Below are 12,073 nucleotides of genomic sequence, written 5' to 3' on the forward strand. Positions count from 1 at the left end.
TACAGGGAGGAGGAGGGGGATGGTATTGGAGGATTTGGGGTACAGGGAGGAGGAGGAGGGGGGATGGTATTGGAGGATTTGGGGTACAGGGAGGAGGAGGAGGGGGGATGGTATTGGAGGATTTGGGGTACAGGGAGGAGGAGGGGGATGGTATTGGAGGATTTGGGGTACAGGGAGGAGGAGGGGGGGATGGTATTGGAGGATTTGGGGTACAGGGAGGAGGAGGGGGGATGGTATTGGAGGATTTGGGGTACAGGGAGGAGGAGGGGGGATGGTATTGGAGGATTTGGGGTACAGGGAGGAGGAGGGGGGATGGTATTGGAAGATTTGGGGTACAGGGAGGAGGAGGGGGATGGTATTGGAGGATTTGGGGTACAGGGAGGAGGAGGGGGGATGGTATTGGAAGATTTGGGGTACAGGGAGGAGGAGGGGGATGGTATTGGAAGGATTTGGGGTACAGGGAGGAGGAGGGGGGGATGGTATTGGAGGATTTGGGGTACAGGGAGGAGGAGGGGGGGTGGTATTGGAAGATTTGGGGTACAGGGAGGAGGAGGGGGGATGGTATTGGAAGATTTGGGGTACAGGGAGGAGGAGGGGGGATGGTATTGGAAGATTTGGGGTACAGGGAGGAGGAGGGGGGATGGTATTGGAAGATTTGGGGTACAGGGAGGAGGAGGGGGGGATGGTATTGGAGGATTTGGGGTACAGGGAGGAGGAGGGGGGGGATGGTATTGGAGGATTTGGGGTACAGGGAGGAGGAGGGGGGATGGTATTGGAAGATTTGGGGTACAGGGAGGAGGAGGGGGGATGGTATTGGAAGATTTGGGGTACAGGGAGGAGGAGGAGGGGGATGGTATTGGAGGATTTGGGGTACAGGGAGGAGGAGGGGGGGGATGGTATTGGAGGATTTGGGGTACAGGGAGGAGGAGGGGGATGGTATTGGAAGATTTGGGGTACAGGGAGGAGGAGGGGGATGGTATTGGAGGATTTGGGGTACAGGGAGGAGGAGGGGGGATGGTATTGGAGGATTTGGGGTACAGGGAGGAGGAGGGGGGATGGTATTGGAGGATTTGGGGTACAGGGAGGAGGAAGGGGGGATGGTATTGGAGGATTTGGGGTACAGGGAGGAGGAGGGGGGATGGTATTGGAGGATTTGGGGTACAGGGAGGAGAAGGGGGGATGGTATTGGAGGATTTGGGGTACAGGGAGGAGGAGGGGGGGATGGTATTGGAGGATTTGGGGTACAGGGAGGAGGAGGGGGGATGGTATTGGAGGATTTGGGGTACAGGGAGGAGGAGGGGGGGATGGTATTGGAAGATTTGGGGTACAGGGAGGAGAAGGGGGGATGGTATTGGAAGATTTGGGGTACAGGGAGGAGAAGGGGGGATGGTATTGGAAGATTTGGGGTACAGGGAGGATGAGGGGGGATGGTATTGGAAGATTTGGTTTGGTACAGGGAGGAGGAGGGGGGATGGTATTGGAGGATTTGGGGTACAGGGAGGAGGAGGGGGGGATGGTATTGGAAGATTTGGGGTACAGGGAGGAGGGGGGGGGATGGTATGGAAAGGAGGAGGTTGGGGTACAGGGAGGAGAAGGGGGGATGGTATTGGAGGATTTGGGGTACAGGGAGAGAAGGGGGATGGTATTGGAAGATTTGGGGTACAGGGAGGAGGAGGGGGGATGGTATTGGAAGATTTGGGGTACAGGGAGGAGGAGGGGGGATGGTATTGGAAGATTTGGGGTACAGGGAGGAGGAGGAGGGGGATGGGCAGTGTTGGGGGAGGGGTAATATTGGGGTACAAGGTGGGGGATGGGAATTCAGACTCCTCACCTCTTCCCGCCCCCGGTCTCCGCTCTCCCGCCACTTCCGGCTTCTCCTGATGACGTTTCTCTTGTTGCTAGGAGACGGATCAGCTTAGAAACGATCCGCCCACTTCCGGTATATCAGACCGACCGTTACCGAGAGACAGGAGAGGTGAGACCCCGAAATATCCCCTCCCCCCCAATACCGACCCCCTCCCCCCCACATACCGATCACCGGAGACACCCCCTCCCCCCCCCACATACCGATCACCGGAGACACCCCCTCCTCCCCCCCCCACATACCGATCACCGGAGACATCCCCTCCTCCCCCCCCACATACCGATCACCGGAGACATCCCCTCCCCCCCCCCCACATACCGATCACCGGAGACATCCCCTCCCCCCCACATACCGATCACCGGAGACACCCCCTCCCCCCCCCACATACCGATCACCGGAGACACCCCCTCCCCCCCCCCACATACCGATCACCGGAGACATCCCCCCCCCCCCCCCCCACATACCGATCACCGGAGACATCCCCTCCCCCCACATACCGATCACCGGAGACATCCCCTCCCCCCCCCCCCCACATACCGATCACCGGAGACATCCCCCCCCCCCCACATACCGATCACCGGAGACATCCCCTCCCCCCCCCCACATACCGATCACCGGAGACACCCCCCTCCCCCCCCACATACCGATCACCGGAGACACCCCCTCCCCCCCCCACATACCGATCACCGGAGACATCCCCCCCCCCCCCCCCACATACCGATCACCGGAGACATCCCCCCCCCCCCCACATACCGATCACCGGAGACATCCCCTCCCCCCCCCCCCCCACATACCGATCACCGGAGACATCCCCCCCCCCCACATACCGATCACCGGAGACACCCCTCCCCCCCACATACCGATCACCGGAGACATCCCCTCCCCCCCCCCCCCACATACCGATCACCGGAGACATCCCCTCCCCCCCCCCACATACCGATCACCGGAGACATCCCCTCCCCCCCCACATACCGATCACCGGAGACACCCCCTCCCCCCCCCCCCCACATATCGATCACCGGAGACATCCCCTCCCCCCCCCCCCACATATCGATCACCGGAGACATCCCCTCCCCCCCCACATACCGATCACCGGAGACATCCCCTCCCCCCCACATATCGATCACCGGAGACATCCCCTCCCCCCCCCACATACCGATCACCGGAGACATCCCCTCCCCCCCCACATATCGATCACCGGAGACACCCCCTCCCCCCCCACATACCGATCACCGGAGACACCCCCTCCCCCCCCACATACCGATCACCGGAGACACCCCCTCCCCCCCCCACATACCGATCACCGGAGACATCCCCCCCCCCACATACCGATCACCGGAGACACCCCCTCCCCCCCCCCCACATACCGATCACCGGAGACATCCCCTCCCCCCCACATACTGATCACCGGAGACATCCCCCCCCCCCACATACCGATCACCGGAGACATCCCCTCCCCCCCCCCACATACCGATCACCAGAGACACCCCCTCCCCCCCCCCCACATACCGATCACCGGAGACATCCCCCCCCCCCCACATACCGATCACCGGAGACATCCCCCTCCCCCCCCCCCCCACATACCGATCACCGGAGACATCCCCTCCCCCCCCCCCCCACATACCGATCACCGGAGACATCCCCCCCCCCCACATACCGATCACCGGAGACACCCCCCTCCCCCCCCCACATACCGATCACCGGAGACATCCCCTCCCCCCCCACATACCGATCACCGGAGACACCCCCCCTCCCCCCCCACATACCGATCACCGGAGACACCCCCCCTCCCCCCCCCACATACCGATCACCGGAGACATCCCCTCCCCCCCCCCCCACATACCGATCACCGGAGACATCCCCTCCCCCCCCACATACCGATCACCGGAGACATCCCCTCCCCCCCCACATACCGATCACCGGAGACACCCCCTCCCCCCCCCCCCACATACCGATCACCGGAGACATCCCCTCCCCCCCACATATCGATCACCGGAGACACCCCCTCCCCCCCCCACATACCGATCACCGGAGACACCCCCTCCCCCCCCCCCACATACCGATCACCGGAGACATCCCCTCCCCCCCACATATCGATCACCGGAGACACCCCCTCCCCCCCCCACATACCGATCACCGGAGACATCCCCCTCCCCCCCCCCCCCACATACCGATCACCGGAGACATCCCCTCCCCCCACATACCGATCACCGGAGACACCCCCTCCCCCCCCCACATACCGATCACCGGAGACATCCCCCCCCCCCACATACCGATCACCGGAGACACCCCCTCCCCCCCCACATACCGATCACCGGAGACACCCCCTCCCCCCCCCACATACCGATCACCGGAGACATCCCCCCCCCCCACATACCGATCACCGGAGACATCCCCTCCCCCCCCCCCCCCACATACCGATCACCGGAGACATCCCCTCCCCCCCCACATACCGATCACCGGAGACATCCCCTCCCCCCCCCACATACCGATCACCAGAGACACCCCCCCCCCCACATACCGATCACCGGAGACATCCCCCTCCCCCCCCCCCCACATACCGATCACCGGAGACATCCCCTCCCCCCCACATACCGATCACCGGAGACACCCCCCCTCCCCCCCCCCACATACCGATCACCGGAGACATCCCCTCCCCCCCCCCCCCACATACCGATCACCGGAGACATCCCCTCCCCCCCCCACATACCGATCACCGGAGACATCCCCTCCCCCCCCCACATACCGATCACCGGAGACACCCCCTCCCCCCCCACATACCGATCACCGGAGACATCCCCTCCTCCCCCCCCCACATACCGATCACCGGAGACATCCCCTCCTCCCCCCCCACATACCGATCACCGGAGACACCCCCTCCCCCCCCCACATACCGATCACCGGAGACATCCCCTCCCCCCCCCCACATACCGATCACCGGAGACATCCCCTCCCCCCCCACATACCGATCACCGGAGACACCCCCTCCCCCCCCCACATACCGATCACCGGAGACATCCCCCCCCCCCCCCCCCACATACCGATCACCGGAGACATCCCCCCCCCCCACATACCGATCACCGGAGACATCCCCTCCCCCCCCCCCCCCACATACCGATCACCGGAGACATCCCCCCCCCCCCACATACCGATCACCGGAGACACCCCTCCCCCCCACATACCGATCACCGGAGACATCCCCTCCCCCCCCCCCCCCCACATACCGATCACCGGAGACATCCCCTCCCCCCCCCCCACATACCGATCACCGGAGACATCCCCTCCCCCCCCCCCACATACCGATCACCGGAGACATCCCCTCCCCCCCCACATACCGATCACCGGAGACACCCCCTCCCCCCCCCCCACATACCGATCACCGGAGACACCCCCTCCCCCCCCACACATATCGATCACCGGAGACATCCCCTCCCCCCCCCACATATCGATCACCGGAGACATCCCCTCCCCCCCCACATACCGATCACCGGAGACATCCCCTCCCCCCCACATATCGATCACCGGAGACATCCCCTCCCCCCCCCACATACCGATCACCGGAGACATCCCCTCCCCCCCACATATCGATCACCGGAGACATCCCCTCCCCCCCCACATATCGATCACCGGAGACACCCCCTCCCCCCCCACATACCGATCACCGGAGACACCCCCTCCCCCCCCCACATACCGATCACCGGAGACATCCCCCCCCCCCACATACCGATCACCGGAGACACCCCCTCCCCCCCCCCCCACATACCGATCACCGGAGACATCCCCTCCCCCCCACATACTGATCACCGGAGACATCCCCCCCCCCCACATACCGATCACCGGAGACATCCCCCCCCCCCACATACCGATCACCGGAGACATCCCCTCCCCCCCCCCCACATACCGATCACCAGAGACACCCCCTCCCCCCCCCCCACATACCGATCACCGGAGACATCCCCCCCCCCCACATACCGATCACCGGAGACATCCCCTCCCCCCCCCCCCCACATACCGATCACCGGAGACATCCCCTCCCCCCCCCCCCCACATACCGATCACCGGAGACATCCCCCTCCCCCCCCCCCACATACCGATCACCGGAGACATCCCCTCCCCCCCCACATACCGATCACCGGAGACACCCCCCCTCCCCCCCCCCACATACCGATCACCGGAGACATCCCCTCCCCCCCCCCCACATACCGATCACCGGAGACATCCCCTCCCCCCCCACATACCGATCACCGGAGACATCCCCTCCCCCCCCCACATACCGATCACCGGAGACACCCCCTCCCCCCCCCCCCACATACCGATCACCGGAGACATCCCCTCCCCCCCCACATATCCGGAGACACCCCCTCCCCCCCCCACATACCGATCACCGGAGACACCCCCTCCCCCCCCCCCCACATACCGATCACCGGAGACATCCCCTCCCCCCCACATATCGATCACCGGAGACACCCCCTCCCCCCCCCACATACCGATCACCGGAGACATCCCCCTCCCCCCCCCCCCCATATACCGATCACCGGAGACATCCCCTCCCCCCCCCCCCCCACATACCGATCACCGGAGACATCCCCTCCCCCCCCACATACCGATCACCGGAGACATCCCCTCCCCCCCACATACCGATCACCGGAGACATCCCCCTCCCCCCCCCCCCACATACCGATCACCGGAGACATCCCCTCCCCCCCACATACCGATCACCGGAGACACCCCCCCTCCCCCCCCCCACATACCGATCACCGGAGACATCCCCTCCCCCCCCCCCCCACATACCGATCACCGGAGACATCCCCTCCCCCCCCCACATACCGATCACCGGAGACATCCCCTCCCCCCCCCCCACATACCGATCACCGGAGACATCCCCTCCCCCCCCACATACCGATCACCGGAGACATCCCCTCCCCCCCCACATACCGATCACCGGAGACATCCCCTCCCCCCCCACATACCGATCACCGGAGACACCCCCTCCCCCCCCCACATACCGATCACCGGAGACACCCCCTCCCCCCCCCACATACCGATCACCGGAGACATCCCCTCCCCCCACATACCGATCACCGGAGACACCCCCTCCCCCCCCCACATACCGATCACCGGAGACACCCCCTCCCCCCCCCCACATACCGATCACCGGAGACACCCCCTCCCCCCCCCACATACCGATCACCGGAGACATCCCCCCCCCCACATACCGATCACCGGAGACATCCCCTCCCCCCCCCCCCACATACCGATCACCGGAGACATCCCCTCCCCCCCCACATACCGATCACCGGAGACATCCCCTCCCCCCCCCACATACCGATCACCAGAGACACCCCCCCCCCCACATACCGATCACCGGAGACATCCCCCTCCCCCCCCCCCACATACCGATCACCGGAGACATCCCCTCCCCCCCCACATACCGATCACCGGAGACATCCCCTCCCCCCCCCCCACATACCGATCACCGGAGACATCCCCTCCCCCCCCCCCCCACATACCGATCACCGGAGACATCCCCTCCCCCCCCACATACCGATCACCGGAGACACCCCCTCCCCCCCCCCCCACATACCGATCACCGGAGACACCCCCTCCCCCCCCACACATATCGATCACCGGAGACATCCCCTCCCCCCCCCACATACCGATCACCGGAGACATCCCCTCCCCCCCACATATCGATCACCGGAGACACCCCCTCCCCCCCCACATACCGATCACCGGAGACATCCCCTCCCCCCCCCACATACCGATCACCGGAGACACCCCCTCCCCCCCCCACATACCGATCACCGGAGACATCCCCCCCCACATACCGATCACCGGAGACATCCCCTCCCCCCCACATACTGATCACCGGAGACATCCCCCCCCCCCCCACATACCGATCACCGGAGACATCCCCTCCCCCCCCCCCCACATACCGATCACCGGAGACATCCCCTCCCCCCCACATACTGATCACCGGAGACATCCCCCCACATACCGATCACCGGAGACATCCCCCTCCCCCCCCCACATACTGATCACCGGAGACATCCCCTCCCCCCCCACATACCGATCACCGGAGACATCCCCCCCCCCCACATACCGATCACCAGAGACATCCCCTCCCCCCCCCCACACATACCGATCACCGGAGACACCCCCTCCCTCCCCCCCACATACCGATCACCGGAGACATCCCCTCCCCCCCCCCCCACATACCGATCACCGGAGACACCCCTCCCCCCCCACATACCGATCACCGGAGACACCCCTCCCCCCCACATACCGATCACCGGAGACACCCCTCCCCCCCCACATACCGATCACCGGAGACACCCCTCCCCCCCCACATACCGATCACCGGAGACATCCCCTCCCCCCCACATATCGATCACCGGAGACATCCCCTCCCCCCCCCACATACCGATCACCGGAGACACCCCCTCCCCCCCCCACATACCGATCACCGGAGACATCCCCCCCCCCACATACCGATCACCGGAGACATCCCCTCCCCCCCCCACATACCGATCACCAGAGACACCCCCCCCCCCACATACCGATCACCGGAGACATCCCCCTCCCCCCCCCCCCACATACCGATCACCGGAGACATCCCCTCCCCCCCCCACATACCGATCACCGGAGACACCCCCCCTCCCCCCCCCCACATACCGATCACCGGAGACATCCCCTCCCCCCCCCCCCCCCCACATACCGATCACCGGAGACATCCCCTCCCCCCCCCCCCCACATACCGATCACCGGAGACATCCCCTCCCCCCCCACATACCGATCACCGGAGACATCCCCTCCCCCCCCACATACCGATCACCGGAGACATCCCCTCCCCCCCCACATACCGATCACCGGAGACACCCCCTCCCCCCCCCCCACATACCGATCACCGGAGACACCCCCTCCCCCCCCACACATATCGATCACCGGAGACATCCCCTCCCCCCCCCACATACCGATCACCGGAGACATCCCCTCCCCCCCACATATCGATCACCGGAGACACCCCCTCCCCCCCCCACATACCGATCACCGGAGACATCCCCTCCCCCCCCCCACATACCGATCACCGGAGACACCCCCTCCCCCCCCCACATACCGATCACCGGAGACATCCCCCCCCACATACCGATCACCGGAGACATCCCTCCCCCCCCCCCCCCACATACCGATCACCGGAGACATCCCCTCCCCCCCACATACTGATCACCGGAGACATCCCCCCCCCCCACATACCGATCACCGGAGACATCCCCTCCCCCCCCCCCCACATACCGATCACCGGAGACATCCCCTCCCCCCCCCACATACCGATCACCGGAGACATCCCCCCACATACCGATCACCGGAGACATCCCCTCCCCCCCCCCCACATACTGATCACCGGAGACATCCCCTCCCCCCCCACATACCGATCACCGGAGACATCCCCTCCCCCCCCCACATACCGATCACCGGAGACATCCCCTCCCCCCCCCACATACCGATCACCGGAGACACCCCCTCCCCCCCCCCCACATACCGATCACCGGAGACACCCCCTCCCCCCCCCCACATACCGATCACCAGAGACATCCCCTCCCCCCCCCACATACCGATCACCGGAGACACCCCTCCCCCCCCACATACCGATCACCGGAGACACCCCTCCCCCCCACATACCGATCACCGGAGACACCCCTCCCCCCCCACATACCGATCACCGGAGACACCCCTCCCCCCCCACATACCGATCACCGGAGACATCCCCTCCCCCCCACATATCGATCACCGGAGACATCCCCCCCCCCCCCACATACCGATCACCGGAGACATCCCCTCCCCCCACATACCGATCACCGGAGACATCCCCCCCCCCACATACCGATCACCGGAGACACCCCCTCCCCCCCCCACATACCGATCACCGGAGACACCCCCTCCCCCCCCCACATACCGATCACCGGAGACATCCCCCCCCCCCACATACCGATCACCGGAGACATCCCCTCCCCCCCCCCCCCACATACCGATCACCGGAGACATCCCCTCCCCCCCCACATACCGATCACCGGAGACATCCCCTCCCCCCCCCCCACATACCGATCACCAGAGACACCCCCCCCCCACATACCGATCACCGGAGACATCCCCCTCCCCCCCCCCCCCACATACCGATCACCGGAGACATCCCCTCCCCCCCCACATACCGATCACCGGAGACACCCCCCCTCCCCCCCCCCACATACCGATCACCGGAGACATCCCCTCCCCCCCCCCCACATACCGATCACCGGAGACATCCCCTCCCCCCCCCCACATACCGATCACCGGAGACATCCCCTCCCCCCCCACATACCGATCACCGGAGACATCCCCTCCCCCCCCACATACCGATCACCGGAGACATCCCCTCCCCCCCCACATACCGATCACCGGAGACACCCCCTCCCCCCCCCCACATACCGATCACCGGAGACACCCCCTCCCCCCCCACACATATCGATCACCGGAGACATCCCCTCCCCCCCCCACATACCGATCACCGGAGACATCCCCTCCCCCCCACATATCGATCACCGGAGACATCCCCTCCCCCCCCCACATACCGATCACCGGAGACACCCCCTCCCCCCCCCACATACCGATCACCGGAGACATCCCCCCCCCCACATACCGATCACCGGAGACACCCCCTCCCCCCCCCACATACCGATCACCGGAGACACCCCCTCCCCCCCCCACATACCGATCACCGGAGACATCCCCCCCCCCACATACCGATCACCGGAGACATCCCCTCCCCCCCCCCCCCACATACCGATCACCGGAGACATCCCCTCCCCCCCCACATACCGATCACCGGAGACATCCCCTCCCCCCCCCCCACATACCGATCACCAGAGACACCCCCCCCCCACATACCGATCACTGGAGACATCCCCCCCCCCCCCACATACCGATCACCGGAGACATCCCCTCCCCCCCCCCCACATACCGATCACCGGAGACATCCCCTCCCCCCCCCCACATACCGATCACCGGAGACATGAGACATCCCCCCCCCCCACATACCAATCACCGGAGACATCCCCTCCTCCCCCCCCCCACATATCGATTGTGATGGTGGCGGGTATCAGACCCCTGGCCTTCTCATCCAACTCGTGACCAAAGACCAGGCAATCTCACACCCTGCCGTCACTTGGGTAACAATGCCACTCTCAGCTGCACCCGGCACACAGATTGTCCAGCTTGCGGGACCACAATCTAGATGCCAGCAGACTGAGAGCGATTGTCACCGGCTAATTAAACGATTAACCCTTTCTCTGCCACCACCTCTACGTTATAATGAGCCCAGAGGACGCTCGTAATTTTACAAATATAATTTATGACTTTCGAATAACCGTCTGTAACACACACTGTCACCTCAGACAGGAATGTCCGGAGGATTTATTCTATACAGTAGCGCTCTCAGGAGGCCGGTTCTCTGGGTCAGTTTGTGTTTAAGAGCTTGGAGACAAAATTAACACTTTTCAAAATAAGGTTTAATTATAAGTAAGGTGAAGATTGGTGCAAATAAAAATATTTACAGAAAAATGGGTTACAAAGAAATAGATACACAATAGAGCAATGGAGAAATATGAGAATAAAGGATGAAAATACTTGCATTAGAACGGTCCTGGTATTACCTTTGTTTCAGAAGCTGAACATGATCGGTCCTCCAGCGTGGTGTTTCCGCTTTGATGGTATAATGAGAACTGAGCTCTATCAGTTCCTGCCCTTTTTCTCTGACCCTCCAGGGGGTGTCACCAGAAGTACTTGGCCAATAGGCTCTGAGTTTAAAAAACTGCTAAGGGACCTCCCAGTTTGACGGATTATTAAAAGCACTCATATCTTTAGTTATGTAATGGTTACGTGCTTGAAACCGATATTTTATGGTCCAGTTTTGAATTGGCTTTCCAGAGACACTAAACATGGGTTATCTCGGAATAACCTCTGACCTATAAGACATGTGATCGCTAGCTTGTCTTTCCTAGGCATGAAGGTGTTCATGTTTGATCTTAATTCGATCTGTATTTTATCTGGCATTCAAATATATTTTTTCTAGAGACCTATCTTGCTTGGGTATAAAGTTAGGAAGTTTTGTGGTTAACTGTGTCATTTTCGAATGACCTAGGAGCCATATGCTGTGTTCAGATTACCAATTAACTC

At 63.5% G+C, this 12,073-nt stretch overlaps 2 protein-coding genes across 2 annotated transcripts in view; one reads left to right on the forward strand and one right to left on the reverse strand.

The window, feature by feature from the left end:
* PUS3 (pseudouridine synthase 3) overlaps positions 1-1,940 on the reverse strand; it is a 48,780-nt gene extending 46,840 nt beyond the window's left edge. Inside the window, exon 1 of the mRNA XM_082260956.1 lies at positions 1,832-1,940. The gene's annotated coding sequence lies outside the window, so the exon portion shown is untranslated. The remainder of the gene's footprint in view (positions 1-1,831) is intronic.
* LOC309557755 (uncharacterized protein) overlaps positions 1-11,811 on the forward strand; it is a gene marked incomplete at both ends in the record, with an annotated part of 13,259 nt that extends 1,448 nt beyond the window's left edge. Inside the window, 3 exons of the mRNA XM_082260522.1 lie at positions 667-720; positions 1,194-1,265; positions 11,806-11,811. Coding sequence (XP_082116648.1) covers positions 667-720; positions 1,194-1,265; positions 11,806-11,811 — 132 coding nt within the window. The remainder of the gene's footprint in view (positions 1-666; positions 721-1,193; positions 1,266-11,805) is intronic.
* Positions 11,812-12,073: the final 262 nt, after the last annotated feature.

This window comes from Pelophylax lessonae (assembly GCF_965119305.1).
Source record: "Pelophylax lessonae genome assembly, chromosome: 6".
NCBI classification, from domain to species: domain Eukaryota; kingdom Metazoa; phylum Chordata; class Amphibia; order Anura; family Ranidae; genus Pelophylax; species Pelophylax lessonae.